The sequence below is a fragment of the Lepidochelys kempii genome, chromosome 3, assembly GCF_965140285.1.
Source record: "Lepidochelys kempii isolate rLepKem1 chromosome 3, rLepKem1.hap1, whole genome shotgun sequence".
In the NCBI taxonomy this organism is placed as follows: Eukaryota; Metazoa; Chordata; order Testudines; family Cheloniidae; genus Lepidochelys; species Lepidochelys kempii.
Window position 1 is genome coordinate 16,513,296 of NC_136382.1, and position 19,850 is coordinate 16,533,145.

The 19,850-nt window shown below is 43.8% G+C and overlaps 1 protein-coding gene across 1 annotated transcript in view; it reads right to left on the reverse strand.

Annotated features, from left to right (window-relative positions):
• The window catches only part of LOC140908522 (24-hydroxycholesterol 7-alpha-hydroxylase), a 53,574-nt gene extending 34,061 nt beyond the window's left edge, over positions 1-19,513 (reverse strand). Inside the window, exon 1 of the mRNA XM_073335798.2 lies at positions 19,226-19,513. Coding sequence (XP_073191899.1) covers positions 19,226-19,408 — 183 coding nt within the window. The 5' untranslated portion in view covers positions 19,409-19,513. The remainder of the gene's footprint in view (positions 1-19,225) is intronic.
• Between the last annotated feature and the right edge of the window lie 337 nt (positions 19,514-19,850).

The window sequence follows — 19,850 nt, forward strand, 5'->3', positions numbered from 1 at the left end:
GAAATTCTTAGGAATTTTGTTGTCTGTCAATTTGACAAACTCCACAAGAGTCAAGGAAGATAACACTATATTTATACAAACCCTAAATTGCAGCTGTTGTAATTTCCATTTTACTTTAACACTTTATTCTTTGCTTTGATGCTCTGTTGTACAGTGTTATAACCAACGTTTACTGCAATTTGCGTTTTGTGTAAAATATTGAATTGCAAATTGTGAACGCTCTAAGAAGTGCTGGATCAAAAGACGAACCAACCAACCACAGCATCTTATCACAGAACAGGACTGCGAAGGGGTCCACTCACGGCAAGTGCACTTCCTTGGGGGTGGGGCTTTTTGTCCCACCTGGCACCCCTTTCTGTCAGTTGCTCATGCTGTAGCCTCCCCCTCCCCACCCAGTGACTCGAAGTTCTCTCTCTTTGTGACTTGGCCCTCTGGTGACTATATAAGCCCCCCCTTCCAGGGTAACAAAGTCTCACTGGAATGCCGGGAGGAACGGCAGCAGCTGTGGGCTTCTTTACACACACACACACACACGCACATGTCACTCTGCTGGTGACGGAGGGTGGGGGCGGAGAGAAGCCCTGGGCTGGTGAGCCTAGAGGAGTGTGGGGGAAGGTCCAGAGAGGAGAGGAGCCAGCACTAGTGAAGTGGAGCACCGAGCTGGGCCGGCGGGGACCCTGCTAAGCGTGGGCCTGCCACCATTATAAACCCAGCGCTGTGCGCCGCAGCAGATCTGGGGTCGGGGGTGAGGCATCTCTCCCTGCCGCAGCCCCGACCACCTGCGCGGTGTTTCATAGGCTGCTGCGCGGCCACACAGCTTGGAGGGAACTTAGATCTACACCGCAAATCAAACACCCGCGGCTGGCCTGTGTCAGCTGACTCAGGGTCGTGGGTCTCAGGCTGCGGGGCTGTAAAATTGCCATGTAGATGTTCAGCCTCAGGCCGGGGCATGAGCTCTTGGCCCTGTCTGGGGGTGGGTCTCAGAGCCCAGTCTCCAGCCCGAGCCCAAATGTCTACACGGCAATAAAACAGCCCTGCAAACCCGAGCGAGCTGACATGGGCCAGCATATCGTACAAGTTGTTTCTGAGGCAGAACCAAAAGCTTGGCATCCGTAGTTTAAAACTGGTCTTATCAATGTTCTAAACATCCTCCTCCTCCTCATCAATACCTTCTTATCTGCATGCCGTTTGTAGGGTTGCCAACTTACTAATTGCACAAAACTGAAAACCCTAGCCCTGCCCCTTCCCCAATGCCCCGCCCCCGCTCACTACAGTCCCCCTCCCTTGGTGGCTCGCTCTCCCCCACCCTCACTCACTTTCACGGGGCTGGGGCAGAGGGTTGGGGTGTGGGAGGGCTCTAACTGGGGGTGCGGGCTCTGGGGTGGGGTCAGAAATGAGGGGTTCACGGTGCGGGAGGGGTCTCCAGACTGGGGCAGAGAGTTGGGGTTCAGGAGGGGCTGAGGGCTCAGGCTGGGGGTGCAGGCTCTGGGGATGAGGGGCTTGGGGTGCAGGAGGGGTCTCCAGGCTGGGGGGTAGGGCCGAGGGATTTGGAATGTGGGAGAGGGCTGTGGGTTGAGGCAGGGAGTTGGGATGTGGGAGGGGGTACTGGTTCTGGGCTGGGGGTGCAGGATCTGGGCTGGGGCCAGGGATGAGGGGTTCAGGGTGCAGGAGGGGGCTCTGGGTTTGGGGGGGGGCTCAGGGCTGGGGCAGAGGTTGGGGTGCAGGCTTACCTCAGGCGGCTCCTGGTCGGCGGTGCAGCGGGGCTAAGGTAGGCTCCTGTCCAATGGGAGTGCGGAGCTGGTGCTTGGGGCGGGGGCAGTATGCGGAACCCTGTGGCACTCCCTCTCCCCCCGCCTAGGAGTCAGACCTACTGGCTGCTTCCGGGGCACAGCACGGTGCCAGGACAGGTAGGGACTAGCCTGTCTTAGACCTGCAGCACTGGCAACCGGACTTTTAATGGCTCGGTTGGCGGTGCTGACCGGAGCTGCCAGGGCCCCTTTTTGACTGGGCGTGCTGGTCGAACACAGGACACCTGGCAACCTGTACAATCACTACATAAGTATTCATCACATTTAATCTTGAAAAGGCCCTTATCAACTTTTCAAAAATTCCAGGTCAGAACTCTTTTGTGTTTTTGACATTTCCTTGGAATGGGAAGTAAAAGTACCAAGGCCATCTTCTTTTTGAATTTCCCAGATATAAAACAGAAAAGGATCCATCCACTGAATTAAATCTAGTAGGTGCTCCTGCATTCCATATGACCAGGTTATGCATATCAACAAAGTGTTCTAGCATTTACAGTTTAGGTCAGTTTTCTTTCCCACAGATCATTATGAATATTAAAGTCTCTGAAAATTATGATTTTTTTTATATTAGCTAGATTTTCGAATGATAAAATAAACTAATTTTAATATGGACATTATAAATACATATAATCAGAGCTTTTGTTTTGTATGGGAATCTCAATATCGTTATATTCAAAACTTAGTTTCTGCACATCCATATTGACATATCTAAGACCCTCTTTTATAAATATACAGACCACTCCTACTCTGGCAGCCTCTTGATCCTTCTGGAGTATATCATATCCCCATAGACTGAAAACAAGTTTACTCGTTAGCCACGTTTCTTGCACATATATTACATCAGGCTTTTTTCCCATTTCAAAGATACCTTTCCTAAATTCCTGTCCATGCATTATGAAACTATTTGTACTTCAGCTAAGGATTATTAAGGCCACGTTATTTAAGATGTATTATTGCCTTCATTAAAATCACATGAATGCGGTCTATTGAGCGGTTGTCCATCTTTAGATATTTTTCTGCTGCTTTTGCTATGATTTTACTCTTTTCAGTTCCCGCCGCCCCCCATCTGCAGGGTGCAGTTAAATACTTCTGTAATTAATGCTATAAACTTCTCTATACCTACAAGCAATACATGATCTCCCATTCCTCTCATAGTCTCCTCCCTGACCAGAGATATGTTCTGCTGCCCCTGTACATCTTTTCTCTTACTTGAGTATTTTTCTATTTGCTGCAGTGGTTACCTTTTGCTGCTTTTAGGTTGTGTTCCCTCTACACAGTTCTCATATGAGTGATTTCCTCCACATTTACTGCACCTCAATGTTCCCTTACAAATCGCTGCCACATGTCCAAATCTTGGACAATTACAGCACATCATGGGGCGGCGGGAAGAGGGGGACACCTATGATTTAGCCCAACAAGAATGATGCCCAATTTGGATCCTATTCAAAAGTGTCTCACCTTTAAGTGTTATACATCCAGCCATAGATGGCCAGTTTTCTCCCTCTCTTGTACTAAAGTAGCCCTTTTAAAAACAATACTTTATCTTCACCTATACTCTTTTTGATATCATCCTCAGACAATTCTAGCAGCACTCCATGCACAACCACTCGTGCTTCTGTCAGGAATTTAGGCAGTTGACAAGTAACTTTCAGGTTCCCTAAGGTTACAGTTTTAAGTTTTTCATCTTGCTCCTTATGTGTACATTCTAATCAATAGATCCATTTTCAGTGTTCACATCTCCTGTCACTCATTCAGGCCTGCGGAGAGCAGTTCTGGGCCACAGCAGCTGTGGCGGCTGGGGGCCTCCAGGCCCTTTTAAATCACCGGGCCCCTGGGCAATTGCTCCATTTGCTACCACCCGCATCGGAGGGCCTGCACTCATTTGACAATTATGAAATATTGACTTTATCCTGTTTTTGTTTTTCATTTCTCTGGATTCCTTCATACTCAGATCCTAATATATCTAGTCTTTTTTCTTCTTCCTGATCTGAGACCATTCCTCATCCCCTGCTGCTTCTCCTTTATTGTCCAAGGCAACTGTCTCCCTGCCCTCCCCCCAGTCAGTTTCAATGTTCAGAAAGCTGGGTTTCATCTGCCATTAGGCCCTATCAATCCCTGGTTCCCCTCTAGATTCAGCATCTAAGGTTAATTGTTCTCTCCAGGCCCCCAATAACTCACTCAAGGTTTGTGTGGCATGGGCACTCCCTCACAAGGACACATCTCCTACCTAAAACATCAGCTGGCAAAGAGATGGGTTTATCTCAAATAACGGACCTTACACAAAAGTTAGGTCCCAATTTTAAGAGGATGTTAAGAGCAAAAAGGAGTCATACATAAGGATGTGTTAATAGAACCATAAAACTAGGCAGTAGATTCTTTTGTAATCACTGTAAAATCTTCCTCCTGGAAGCCTTAAGAAAAACATTTATAGTTGAGAAATATTTTATAGAAAACCTTTGTTTATTTCGTAAGTGTAGAGATGGCATGACCTCGTAAAACGCTTACTGAATAGAAATCTTCTAATGTAATTTCCTAATATAATTGCTACCATTATAAATGGTAAAATGCTTGATGGACCACCATGGAATCTAATGTTCTTGATAACCTAATTACTAATATAAGAGGCCATTTAAATAGAGTGTACTTATATTATTGGGGAATTAATTATTTAGCTATTTGGTAAACTTATGGAACCAGTCACCCAACTCAGGAAGACAAGAATAATCTCTACAAAAATTGTTATGAAGAATGAAACAATTCTTTAAATAGCTGTTTAAGCAAAAAACTCTCTTTAAAAATTATTGCCTTCGAAAAAGATTGCTTTGAGAATTAAAGCATTTACGTAAAGAGTAGGGGTGTTTGGACTTTTTGAAAACAGAATTTCATTTCCTGTTTAACTCTAATAAAACTGAAAAAATATCTCAGAAAATAGACTGAATAAAAAGAATTAAAACTTTAAAAGTTTTCTGATACTTTCCTGCCACAGAAGAACAAAAACATTTAGAAGTGTGTTGCACATTCATTAATCAGACTGCAATTTGAGGAGCTGAAGATACCACCAAAAAGACATGGAGCCAAGGAAAGGATAACAGCAGCCAAATTTGAATCTAAACAAGTCTGAAAGAGGTGTTTTCCTATAATTTCATGAAAATAGGAAGGAGAAGAGTATAAATTCTGAAGTGAGTACTGTTCACTCACTCTCTGCTACTATGCTGAAGCATTCCTCAACTCATCTTGTCCCTTCACAAGCAAGAAGCCACAGAGAACTAAGAAAAAGCAGAAAACCAGGATGGATAAAAATCAATGATTTAAAATAAATAAATAAATAACTTTTTAAAAAGTCGTGTTTTTTATTTAAATCAGATTTTTTAGATAGATTTTTTCCTCAAAAAAAATTATCTAAAGATAGATACATTATAGCTCAAAGATATCTCATCATGGAATGGGGATTATAAAGTCTAATTCTATAGTATGAGACAATATATTTATGTGATGTTTAAGAAAAGTTTTGTAAATGAGTTCAAATAGTTCATGGATTAGGGACCCAATAGTATGGGGTCCAGGGGCTTCTGTATAGATTGTTTAGGTCAATCTTTCTATCTACCCAATGGGACTCAGTGCTCAGTTTAGAAGATATCATCAGAGATGTTTAGTTTTGCAGTTCTCAAACTGTGGATTTGTGTCTCCAGAGGTAACATGCTTGTTAACAGCAAAATTGTTTTAAAATAAATAAATAGATTTGAGATCTACCATACCATTCTCTCACTAGAAGGGAAAGCCTATAATGGCAGCTGGGCCATAAAAGAGACCCAGTTTGGGAATGAGAACCATTCAAGAAATATATGCTTGCTGTTGATGTTTTCAAGAAAGTCACATCAGTGAACTGGTAGAAGTCACTTAAGCAGTTCGATTCGGAGATTGTTGAAGTGATAATCTCACTTTTAACAGCAGTAGCTTCTTCTGCTGGTATAGAAAAATATTTTCTTCTTTTGGACTAATTCATTCCAAATTGAGAAATTGTTTGGGACCTGAAAAAGCAGGAAAGCTTATTTTTCTTTTCCAGATTATGAACAAACAGGAAAATGAAGGTGAAGACGATTGAGTTAGCAGCTAATATTTTAATATTAGAAGCCAATATTTTAAGTTTCTCATGTTGACCTGGCTGACATAGTAGATTTTACATTGTTATTGTTTTTTTAAATGTTTCATTTAACTATTTTAGTTAAAAACAATTTTAACAAAAACAAACCTGATTTTAAAAAACTTGAATGTTTAACTAAATTCAAAAATTCATATGCTTGTTTTGTTAAAATATTATGTTTGCTGTTGAAGAAAAAAATCCAGAATACATAACATTGTTGTTTTAGTTAAATAAAACAATTTCAGTGTCTGTCTGGTCGTGTTCTCCTTCTAATACAGCATGGAAAGAAAATCCTCCAAATATTAATGATTAACCTGTTGAACTGGAGATAGTTCACCTCCCAATGACTTCAAAAATATCTGCTTCAATTTCCTTTGGTAAATGAAATAACCAAACAATTATTCATTTTCTGATATAGCTGTAAAACTAATCTGAAAAGTTTTCAAAATAAATCACTTTAAAAATGTATAGTGTGTACCTTCTAAAAATGAAACCTATGTCTATCTCTGAGTTGTGAAGAATATGTATTAAGGTTATAACAACCAATAAGAATGCACTTTTATGTAGAAATCCATGATTAAATTGAGTCTTCCTGACTAGTGATTTAAATCAATCCACCCTGCAGAAAACTATATCACACAGCAGTAGCAAAGAAAGGCTATCTTCCAACCGAAAGACAATCATCACAGATGAGGTGGAAGCAGTCAAAAAACACTGCCAAGGGATTAGATTAGAAAACTCTTGTAATGATTTTATTGGGATATTGAAATGATACTGTAATCTAAAATATTGACAGCTTCTCCTGTTAATCACCAAATGGTTAGACCATATATTTCTGGAGAGGAGACAGAGGCTAAACACTTGTAAACAGAGAAATAGTGGGTTTAATTGGATTTAAGATATTTGCTAAGTGGCCTGTTTTAAGAGAACTCCTTAAATGGCTTCTTCTAAGCAACTGATTTAAACAACTTTGATAGGAGTTAGTTAAGAGTGCTTACTCTGCCTTTTTATAAACTGGTTTAGGTTATCAATGACAACGTGACAGGATCCATCGGCCCTTAAAATTTTGTCCATCCATAAACAGCTTTTAGTTTCCTATGAGATACTAAGACTGGACTCACAATAATTTTGGGAGAGAAGACCTGGGCCTCAATTTACCAAGAGCAAAATGCCCATCAAAGGTGGGCTCACCCTCAAAAGTGTAATCTCTGTTAAAAACTTTCCACAGAGGCATAAAAACGAGATTGCAATGGAAGTAGCCAATTTATAATTAGTGTTCTGTCATTTGTGTTTTGTTTAATGTTTTCTTTTCCTTTCTTTATTAATAAAATCATCACAGTTATGAATGATGGCTATTTTGCTTGGTCTTTATTGTCACCTAAAGTATGTAAAAGAACCCCTGTAACTCAGGGTATGTCTTCATACTACCAGCGGGATCGATTTATGCCGTATAGTCTAGACTTGATAAATCGATCCCCGAGTGCTCTGCCATCGACTCCTGTACTCCAGCGCCAGCGGAGTGATGGGGGAGCGGCAGCAGTCGACTCACTGCGGTGGAGACACCACGGTAAGTCGATCTAAGTATGTCGACTTCAGCTACGTTATTCACGTAGCTGAAGTTGCTTAACTTAGATCGATCCAAGCGCCCTGCCCCCCCAGTGTAGACCAGGGCTAAGAGTAGAGTCACATCCCTGAATTGTCAGTGAGAGAGAGAGAGGGAATTCATAAGAGTTGGCCAACCATTTCTTGTTTCTCTAGACTAAATATTTTTGGTAATTTGGGAGATAAAATTACTTGGTGCCCACCACAATTAAAAATGATCACTTTTCTCCCACAAAAGGGAGAAAGAGCAAAAGTTACTCCCCATTTTCTGGCTAGCTCCAATATCTACAAGAAATTAGCAGCAGGACAAGCTTCCTCCAGGCCACCCTGTGGATGAGAAGATAGTTTCAGGCTTAGTCAGCCCTTTTTTCTCTTGAGAGAATTCAGCTAAAGCTGATGTCTACCTAGCCACGAAAACCTGGATGGGGCCACCAGCTCACTTCAGATAAGCAACCAAACAGCCATCTACTGGCACGGCCGGATTTACACCTTACGCGCCCCTAGGCACAGCATCTTCAGCGCCCCCCCCCCGTGGCCCTGCCTCAAGCCACCCCCCCCACGTCCCCGTGTGGCCCTGTGACCTCAGCAGCCCTGTGTGGCCAACTTTACCTCCAAGACGGTTGCTGTGACTTTTCACTTGAGGAAAAAACGCACCAGCCACCCGCCTACTAGCTGTTTGCAGCTGCCCACCTGACCAGTCAGCCTCAGCCAGCTCAGGCTGTTCTGGTGCCACAGCGGTCTCTGGGAGGCAAAAGGCAGAACTGCAGCAGATTTTCTGCAGGGGAAAAAAAGTCTGCCTCCCTCGTACAAGAATTCTGTGCATGCTGCAAATGTCACCTAAGGGGAGGGAGGGCAGCATGTCCAGGTTTAACGTTTCAGGGTTATTGTATGAAAGGGTTTGGCAGATGTACAGTCTGTAACCATGTAACTGGATTTTACAGAATTTTCTATGTCAGAATACCTCGCTGATTAGGGTGGGGGAAAGATCATTTTTATGATTAAAATGATGGTGTTGTCCTTGATACTTGAATTAGTTAGAATATATAGTTAGCGTACTGCCAAACAAACTTTGTTTCATCAAATACCATACTGGTGCTTTTACCCTTTACCCCATGCTGCTTATCTAATCTAAGGGTGACATCCTGGTCACTGAGGTCAATGGTAAAATTCCTGCCTCTGGGTCTGCCAGCCTGGGTTTTCTCATTTGTATCTGCATTTTTGGGTCTTGATCCATCCATTAGCATCAATGGGAGACACTCCTGTTGATTTCCATGGCCCATTGACTTCCATGGGCTCTGGATCAGGCCCTTAGATTGTAAATTATTAAAGAGAGGGGCAGTGTTTAATCTGCATGCCTTTTATGGCATCTAGAGCATGTGGCTGACACTTGTAATAATCTGTGACTTGCCAAGATTGCAATTTTATGTATTACAATTGCAACATGTGCTGGGCATTAGCAGGAATAGTTACACTGGATCGCCCTCCTTGCTGATCATAATACCTCTGCTCTAGACCTTTTGGTGAATGTGAGCCACGGGGGAGGGAGGTTGAAGTAGCCTCTCGTTCTTTTAAAATTTCAGAAAAGGTACAAAGGCTGACATCCTCTGGTCCCATTTAGGTCAATGATAAAATTCCCATTCACTTCAGTGCAACCAGGTGTTCACCCAGAATCCCTCTGTGATAGGGTGCAGGGGCCCTAGTGGCCACGGGGTTAACTTTGGCTCCGTTGCCCTTCCTCTGACACCGATTTCCATGGGTAAGGTTGTAAGAGAAGTTTTCTGTGAGAGAATGCTGTTGGGCTGTATATCAAGAGGTCAGAGGTCATGGCTGAACCCCCAGCTTGGGAATTTTCTCTTTAATTTCTTATGAACACTATCCCCCGAGGGAAAACAATCTTACTGACTAAACCAGGGGTGTTTTCTGCTGAGTCGTTCCACCATTTTCCATCTCTCCTTTTATGTCCTCCTCAGGGGGAATGACCAATGAATAAGAAACCACCACATAAAAGCTTTGATTTGCTCTCCCATTTCCCATAGCTATGTCCTTTACAAAAGAGATCCATCACCACCAGACGTGGCTAGGGACAATCCTAAACAAACTGGAGCTCTGGAGGTACCCGCGTCTGAGCTGCCAGAGGAAGGCGTGTGCTATGCAAGGATGTTTGGCTGACTCAGCTGGGTAATGAACAGACAGATCACCTGAGCTGCCTGGAATGAGACAGGGCCTTTGTGAAATTAAGTGCAATTATGAGCTCTCTAGGCCTTGCACTGGTCTGGGTGATGCACCATGAATGAGGGTGAGTATTCCAGTGCAGTCCAGCCAAACCATTTTGCATATGTAATTTCTTTTCTCTTTAAAAACTGCAAAATTCCCTTTAACTGCCTTTCCCCACCATGTTTAGAAGATGTTAAGTTTCTATGGTTAAGCACTTGAGTCATGAAGCGCTAAAGTTAAGACTGCATGTGCAACCATAGCTGTGTTATCCTGGATATCTGCACTGCAATTAGAACTAGTAAAAAAAAATTCCATCAACAACTTTTTTTCCCATGGAAAACTAGATGTTGACGAAACAAAGATTTTCACAGAAGCGCACGTTTTCCTATTTTAAAAAAAACAAAGACCACCACCAACAACAACCCCAGAAACCTGGAAGCCAATAATTTTCAGCTGAAACATTTTCAATTTTTAGTTGAAAATGTTTTGGTTTGGGGTGAAAATTGTCAGTTGTTGGTAGCTGAAAACAGAACAGTTTTCAGTGTGGTGTTTCTTACTGTTTGATAAACTGTCAAAATTTCCTGCAGGAAAAAAAAAAATTCCAACCAGTTCTAACTGCAACACAGTCTTTAAATACCTAATCACGTGCTACCCCTCATAATAATGTACCACTTTTCTATGAACTGATAATATGTGTCTTATTGTTTCGTGACTGAGTCGGAGCTCTGCAAGGGCTCGTGTCATTCACTGAAGATATTGTATTTAAATACTTGTTAATAAAAGCATTGAGATGTGGCAGCTTATTTCAACAACTCCCTTAAACATCCTCAAAGGTGTGACCTTCCTTCACTATATTAGAAAGGCTTAATTACAGAGCTTGCTCAGACACTTTGAAGATAGGAAGTGCGTATTAATTTGACCTGTTGTGCCACAAATCAATGCAAAAAGATTAGCATTTAGACAACATTAAGGTTGTAAGATCAAGCACACAAAAGTTAACACCATGATTGCTAGGATGAGCCTAAGTAGAACATATGCAGCTTACTCTCCAGCCACTGGTTTCACCTGGTTTCAGAGTAACAGCCGTGTTAGTCTGTATTCGCAAAAAGAAAAGGAGTACTTGTGGCACCTTAGAGACTAACCAATTTATTTCAGCATAAGCTTTCGTGAGCTACAACTCACTTCATCGGATGCATACTGTGGAAAAAGAAAAGGAGTACTTGTGGCACCTTAGAGACTAACCAATTTATTTGAGCATAAGCTTTCGTGAGCTACAGCTCACTTCATCAGATGCATATCGTGGAAACTGCAGCAGACTTTATATACACACAGAGAATATGAAACAGAACATCTGTGGGGGGGGGTAGGAAAAAACAAGAGGAAACAGGCTACCTTGCATAATGACTTAATGCATAATGACATAATGTCAAACTGGACAGTCTCTACGTAAAAGAATAAATGGACACAAATCAGATGTCAAGAATTATACCATTCATAAACCAGTCGGAGAACACTTCAATCTCTCTGGTCACGCAATCACAGACATGAAGGTCGCTATCTTAAAACAAAAAAACTTCAAATCCAGACTCCAGCGAGAAACTGCTGAATTGGAATTCATTTGCAAATTGGATACTATTAATTTAGGCTTAAATAGAGACTGGGAGTGGCTAAGTCATTATGCAAGGCAGCCTGTTTCCTCTTGTTTTTTCCTACCCCCCCCCCACAGATGTTCTGGTTTAACTTGGATTTAAACTTGAAGAGTGGTCAGTTTGGATGAGCTATTACCAGCAGGAGAGTGAGTTTGTGTGTGTATGGGGGTGGGGGGGATGTGAGAAAACCTGGATTTGTGCAGGAAATAGCCCAACTTGATTGTCATGAACATTGTGTAAAGAGTTGTCACTTTGGATGGGCTATCACCAGCAGGAGAGTGAATTTGTGTGGGGGGTGGAGGGTGAGAAAACCTGGATTTGTGCTGGAAATGGCCTACCTGATGATCACTTTAGATAAGCCATTACCAGCGGGACAGTGGGGTGGGAGGAGGTATTGTTTCATATTCTCTGTGTGTATATAAAGTCTGCTGCAGTTTCCACGATATGCATCTGATGAAGTGAGCTGTAGCTCACGAAAGCTTATGCTCAAATAAATTGGTTAGTCTCTAAGGTGCCACAAGTACTCCTTTTCTTTTTGCGAATACAGACTAACACGGCTGTTACTCTGAATACTGTGGAAAGTGTAGAAGATCTTTTTATATACACACAAAGCATGAAAAAATACCTCCTCCTACCCCACTCTCCTGCTGGTAATAGCTTATCTAAAGTGATCACTCTCCTTACAATGTGTATGATAATCACAGTTGGGGGGGGGGATGAGAAAACCTGGATTTGTGCTGGAAATGGCCCAACTTGATTATCATACACATTGTAAGGAGAGTGATCACTTTAGATAAGCTATTACCAGCAGGAGAGTGGGGTGGGAGGAGGTATTTTTTCATGCTTTGTGTGTATATAAAAAGATCTTCTACACTTCCCACAGTATGCATCCGATGAAGTGAGCTGTAGCTCACGAAAGCTTATGCTTAAATAAATTGGTTAGTCTCTAAGGTGCCACAAGTACTCTTTTGGTTTCACCTGGCACAGGATACAAACTCTCCTGACTTACCTGCAGAACATGTATGCACTGTTGTTGTAGCCATGTTGGTCCCATGATATTAGCAAGACAAGGCTTGTGTGAGGTAATATCTTTTATTGATGTGATGGGGTATCCACCACACACAAGGTCTGAAATTAAGGTGGCTAGGTAGGCCAATTAATTGCACCTGGAAGAGAAGCCAGGGAGCAGGGATTAATCGTGTGACTCAGCTGAACAGGAACAGAGAGGGCCTGTATAAAGCACAGGAGCTGAGAGCAGAAAGAGGCTATAAGCAGGGCCAGCTCCAGGCTTTTGGGCAGCAGCTCCGCTGAGGTCTTCGTGCCGCGGCAGCTTTTGGGCGGCAGCTCCGCCGCTCTTCCGGGCATGGCGGCAATTCAGTGGCGACTGTTTGGGGCAGTAAAATTTGTAGAGCCGCCCCTGACTATAGGAAGTAGTCTGTAGTCATTCCTGGTAATAAGGAGGTCTGTTTGGGATTATAGAGGTAGGTAGTCTATAGTTTACTCCCTGGGAGGCAGGAGTTGTGCAACTGGCAAACCCAGAGAAGGGAGGTGAGCCAGAAGGTACTAAACACTTTCAAAAGATGAGCCTGGTGCTTAAATTCATAACTTTGTGAGACACTAAGAGCTTGTCTACACTGGCACTTTACAGCGCTGCAACTTTCTCATTCAGGGATGTTAAAAAACAGCAAGTTTCAGCACTATAAAGCGCCAGTGTGAACAGTGCCCCAGCGCTGGGAGCTATGCCCCTTGTGGAGGTGGGCTATGCCCCTCGTGGAGCTGCGCCATGACCACACAAGCCACGTTAAAGCACTGCCATGGCAGTGCTTTAGTGTTGCCAGAGTAGACTAGCCCTAAAAATCATGGTCTTCATAAAGGCACCTGATTTATGGCTTATTACAACAATCAGTAGCCCATCGACCTTCATAGAATATCAGGGTTGGAAGGGACCTCAGGAGGTCATCTAGTCTAACCCCCTGCTCAAAGCAGGACCAATCCCCAACTAACTCATCCCAGCCAAGGCTTTCTCAAGCCTGACCTTAAAAACTTCTAAGGAAGGCGATTCCACCACCTCCCTAGGTAACCCATTCCAGTGCTTCACCACCCTCCTAGTGAAAAAGTTTTTCCAAATATCCAACCTAAACCTCCCCCAGTGCAACTTGAGACCATTACTCCTTGTTCTGTCATCTGCTACCACTGAGAACAGTCTAGATCCATCCTCTTTGGAACCCCCTTTCAGGTAGTTGAAAGCAGCTATCAAATCCCCCCTCATTCTTCCCTTCCGCAGACTAAACAATCCCAGTTCCCTCAGCCTCTTCTCATAAGTCATGTGCTCCTGTCCCCTAATCATTTTTGCTATCCTCCATTGGACGTTTTCCAATTTTTCCACATCCTTCTTGTGGGATGTGGGGCCCAAAACTGAACACGGTACTCCAGATGAGGCCTCACCAATGTCGAATACAGGGGAATGATCACGTCCCTCAATCTGCTGGCAATCCCCCTACTTATACATCCCAAAATGCCATTGGCCTTCTTGGCAACAAGGGCACACTGTTGACTCATATCCAGCTTCTTGTCCACTGTAACCCCTCGGTCCTTTTCTGCAGAACTGCTGCCGAGCCATTCAGTCCCTAGTCTGTAGCGGTGCATGGGATTTTTCCATCCGAAGTGCTCTGCACTTGTCCTTGTTGAACCTCATCAGATTTCTTTTGGTCCAATCCTCTAATTTGTCTAGGTCCCTCTGTATCCTATCCCTACCCTCCAGCGTATCTACCTCTCTTCCCAGTTTAGTGTCATCTGCAAACTTGCTGAGGTTGCAATCCACCCCATCCTCCAGATCATTAATGAAGATATTGAACAAAACTGGCCCAAGGACCGACCCTTGGGGCACTCTGCTTGATACCGGCTGCCAACTAGACATGAAGCCATTGATCACTACCCGTTGAGCCCGACAATCTAGCCAGCTTTCTATCCACCTTATCATCCATTCATCCAGCCCATACTTCTTTAACTTACTGGCAAGAATACTGTGGGAGACCATATCAAAAGCTTTGCTAAAGTCAAGGAACAACACATCCACTGCTTTCCCCTCATCCACAGAGCCAGTTATCTCATCATAGAAGGCAATTAGATTAGTCAGGCATGACTTGCCCTTGGTGAATCCATGCTGACTGTTCCTGATCACTTTCCTCTCCTCTAAGTGCTTCGGAATTGATTCCTTGAGGACCTGCTCCATGATTTTTCCAGGGACTGAGGTGAGGCTGACTGGCCTGTAGTTCCCAGGATCCTCCTTCTTCCCTTTTTTAAAGATGGGCACTACATTAGCCTTTTTCCAGTCGTCCGGGACCTCACCCGATCGCCATGAGTTTTCAAAGATAATGGCCAATGGCTCTGCAATCACATCTGCCAACTCCTTTAGCACTCTCGGATGCAGCACATCCGGCTCCATGGACTTGTGCTCATCCAGCTTTTCTAAATAGTCCTGAACCACTTCTTTCTTCACAGAGGGCTGGTCACCTCCTCCCCATCCTGTGCTGCCCAGTGCAGCAGTCTGGGAGCTGACCTTCTTCGTGAAGACAGAGCCAAAAAAAGCATTGAGTACATTAGCTTTTTCCACATCCTCTGTCACTAGGTTGCCTCCCTCATTCAGTAAGGGGCCCACACTTTCCTTGACTTTCTTCTTGTTGCTAACATACCCGAAGAAACCCTTCTTGTTACTCTTAACATCTCTTCCTAGCTGCAACTCCAAGTGTGATTTGGCCTTCCTGATTTCACTCCTGCATGCCCGAGCAATATTTTTATACTCTTCCCTGGTCATTTGTCCAATCTTCCACTTCTTGGAAGCTTCTTTTTTGTGTTTAAGATCAGCAAGGATTTCACTGTTAAGCCAAGCTGGTCGCCTGCCATATTTACTATTCTTTCTACATATCAGGATGGTTTGACCCTGTAACCTCAATAAGGATTCTTTAAAATACAGCCAGCTCTCCTGGACTCCTTTCCCCCTCATGTTATTCTCCCAGGGGATCGTACCCATCAGTTCCCTGAGGTTGTCAAAATCTTCCTTTTTGTCCTATGACTACACGGTATTAATTGGCTGCTTCACCCTTGAATGGTCTCTTAGATTAGACCATGTGCTAACTACTTGTGCTAAACTATCTGTTTGATCTTGTATTTAGCTGTGATGCTCTTAGTACCTTCCCCTGGCAGGGAGAGGATGTTGGCCGAGGGGGTTCTCTGCGACTGTGGGGCCTATTTCTGTTCCTCTCTCTGCTCAGGTATCCGGGCAGAATTCCTCTGGACCACGTCCGCTGTCTCCCTTGACAGCTTCGAGGAGCGGTGGGTGCTGTCTGGGGTTCTCTGCATGGTGTCTCTTTCAGATTCCCTATTTTTAACTCTTTGATCCTCACACTTGTCCTTGTTTTTTCTTCTGTTGTCCCCTGTATCTATTTGAATCCCAGACTAAGTGGCACCTCTCCTGAGGCTGGGGGAGGGGCCTTTAGCCATGGGGGGGCTTGTACCCACCCACATCCCGGAACCCAACAGGCCCAGAAGAATAACTCTGTGTAGTTTGGAAGCTTATGTCTCTCACCAACAGAAGTTGGTCCAATAGAAGATATTACCTCACGCACCTTGCTTACAGACAGCCCCCAATCTGAAGCAAATACGCACCAGCAACTACACACCACACAACAAAAACACTAACCCAGGAACCAAACCCTGCTACAAAACCCGGTGTCAACTCTATCCACATATCTGTTCAAGGGACTCCATCATAGGATCTAACCACATCAGCCACACCATCAAGGACTTGTTCACCTGCATATCTACCAATGTGCTATATGCCATGTGCCAGCAATGCCCTTCTGCCATGTACATTGGCCAAACTGGACAGTCTCTACACAAAAGAATAAATGGACACAAATCTGACATCAGGAATCATAACATTAAAAAACCAGTAGGAGAACACTTCAATCTCTCTGGTCACTCAATAACAGACCTAAAAGTGGCAATTCTTCAACAAAAAAACTTCAAAAACAGACTCCAGCGTGAAGCTGCAGAACTGGAATTAATTTGCAAACTGGATACCATCACATTAGGCCTGAATAGAGACTGGGAGTAGTTGGGTCATTACAAAATCTAAACTTAATTTCCCCCTACTGTTACTCACACCTTCTTGTCAACTGTCTGTAATGGACCACTCTCATTACCACTTCAAAAGTTATTTTTCCTCCCTTGGTATCCTGCTGTTAATTGATTTATCTCATTAGACTGACCTTACAGGTGGTAAAGCAACCCCCATCCTTTCATGTATTTATACATGCTCCTGTATTTTCACTCCATGCATCTGATGAAATGGGTTCTAGCCAACGAAAGCTTATGCCCAAATAAATTTGTTAGTCTCTAAGGTGCCACAAGGACTCCTTGTTATTTTTTATAGAAACTGTAGTCTTTAAACCAGTGTGCACCTAATAACGCATCTAAAGGTTCTGACCTAGGCCGCTCTAAATGGCCTGGAACCTACCTACCAGACTGTATGTCTCCCCATGCCATACTGCCACAGCTATGATTGGCAGATACACTTGCTATCATTATAAAAGAGTCAGGGGTAGTGGCAGGGGCACTTCCTGTGAGGGCTCCAGGACTCTGGAATTTACTCTCTCTCCCTTGATTTGAAATAGCCTGGTTAAGCTGGTGATCTTCCAGGCATGCTGCAATAGACATCTGTTTGATAGGGTTTTTGGAGAGGGCTGAGGGATGCTTCCCAGAATGATGAAGACATAGGCGCCCACTTTCTCTCCATGTGGGCGGTAGAGGGGGGGGGGGGGCGCTTGACACCCCTGCTCCACCCCAGGCCTGCCCCAACTCCACGCCTTCCTCCAAGCCCCAACCCTGCCCAGCCTCTTCCTGCCCCCTCACGGAGCCCACTCCTCCCCCTCCCTCCCAGCGCTTCCTGCACACCACAGAACAGCTGTTCAGCGGTGTGCAGGAAGTACTGGGAGGGAGGGTGAGGAGTTGATCGGTGAGGCTGTTGGCAGGCAGGAAACACGGGGGCCGGGGGGGGGCAGGGGGGAAGCTTAGCTGCCTGTGGTTGCTAAGCACCCACTAATTTTTTTTCCATAGGTACTCCAGCCCTGGAGCATCCATGCAGTCAGCGCCTATGGATGAAGGGATCAAAACAAGTCTCTAAGTGTCTAACTGGCAGAATACTTGTTTGAATGCTGCTGGGGTTATGCGATACTATTTTGAAGGCAGTTTGAGCTATGTGTAGGCATCTTCTTCATTTTTTAAATCTAAATAAAGTTTGCATCATAGCTTTGAATTTCAATAAAAGGGAAAAACTTGAACTAAATTTTCATGACTTTTATTCCAGAATTTTTTTTACCAGTATCCCTTTAGCTAGCTGGGCAGGAATGCACAATGAATTGTGTCTGTGGCCCTGATCCTCCAAAGCCTTATGCATTGCTTAACTTTAATGTAGTCCCAATGAGCCTGATTCTCCTTTACCTGAAGGATGCTTTATCCCATGCTGACAGTGTAAAGGAGCCTTAAAACAAGTATAAATGTAATTTATTCCCATGTTAAAGCCCTTTTACAATGCCAGGGTGGTGTAAAATGGCCTTGGTGTAAATAAGTATCAAGCCCGTGAGTCTAATAGGACAACTCCTGCTCAATGTTAAAGACGTTTTCTAATGCAACTTCTTGGTCTGAATTGCCTTTGTTCATTTCAAACAACTTGTTTTTCAACCAAAATCACTAATCCTCAATGAGATCTAATCCACGCCCAGTCTCTAGCTTCAACCTTAAGTATCTAAACGGATATTGCTCCAACTTTCTGCAAAAGAAATCACATGCAGCAAGAAATAAACTGTAGGAAAATTTCAGTCCTCAAAGTGAATGTTTTGGAAATAACTCTTTTGCAAAATGAATCATTCTGGATGGCAGCAGGCATCTGCTCTAATATTGCCCTTTGATTTACATTAGATGTAATAATAAGAGATCTGAGGGAGAGATTTACAATTATGTAACACTAAGGTTGATATATTATGCACTCAAAAGCCAGGGAATTTTTCTGCACTCAGCTAGGTTGTATGAACTTGTTGTGTGATTCATCCTGAACTAACACTGTTGCCAGTTTTATTGTATTGCAAGTCTTGCGATATTTGGTGTCTTTCTTAAAGCTCCAGCTACTGGAGTCATGAGATTATATTTTAATCTCAGGTTTCATGGGCTGGGCTGGGGAGGGGGAACATAAACCCCACCAAGTTTCTAGAACTTGTTGCAGAGAACAGCTTGAAAACATGAACCCTGAAGACTCAAAAAGGAGGCAAATAAAAAATCTCCCCCCCTTTTTTTTTTAATTTCATGATCGGGGGGGCAGCCCATCGTTTGTGAACACATGCAGCTGGCACTACTGACTGTGTATTAGGTGATACCTCATACAATCAGCTCGCACAAACTTTTACAGTCCCAATGCACTTTGCAACGTGTTTCCCTTCATGTGGAACCCAGGTCAGTACCCAGCTGAGAAAGAAAAGCTGCATGCATTGTGTGTCCCGATCAGGTGCTCAGGTACTATTGTGCGAAAACAGTGATTGCAATATCAAGTCCAAGGTATCTAGGGTAACCTGCCAATCAGTTGACACACATATCACCTATTTCAGCCGGAGGCTTCTGTGTTACAATAAAAATGATAGAAATCTTCTTAATGTTGTAAGGGATTCCTTTAATGCAGAAAGGTTCCTCATCTGTCTCCCTATACTGCCCCAGGCACCCCCTCCCCCAACACACAGATGCATGCACCCTATTATAATTCTTACCTTGACTCTGGCTTGTTCTATAAACTCCAGGGGAGCTTTCCCAAACTGAAATGCAGCTCCCAACCAAGGGATCCAGCCACTAATGCAAGGTGGGGAATTTGGGTTTCTTGGCTGAAACAAAGCAAACTTGACCATAAGAAGTCCCAGAACCAATACCAACACAACAGCCATCGTTATGTCCATTTTCCTGCACACTGACTGGGGAGCTGCTCCTCCCGCTGCTTTGAACTGGCTGCTGCCGTTCCCAGCTTGAAAGATTGCCCAGGCTCAGTCCAGGACAGATGATAAGGCCTATTTTTCCTGTCAATGCCACTGGCTGATCACTGCCATGGAGACAAGATTCCAAGGCAAGAAACACAGCCGGGTTGTTCTGCCCACTCTGGAAAGGAGGGGAGGGAGAGTTGCTTTCTAATCAGGGGTCAGAGGAGATTCACAACAGTTTAAATCGGCTCAGGCTGCAAATGTTTGTTATCTGTCTTCAAAGCAGAGGGTTAGAAACTTATTTCAACAGCTGTGAGCTACTCAGTCACAAACATATATATATATATAACAAACTGGGTATGTGTATAACAAGTGACTGAGGGACTACATTTCCCAGAAGCCTTATCAGCAGTACTTCAGTGAT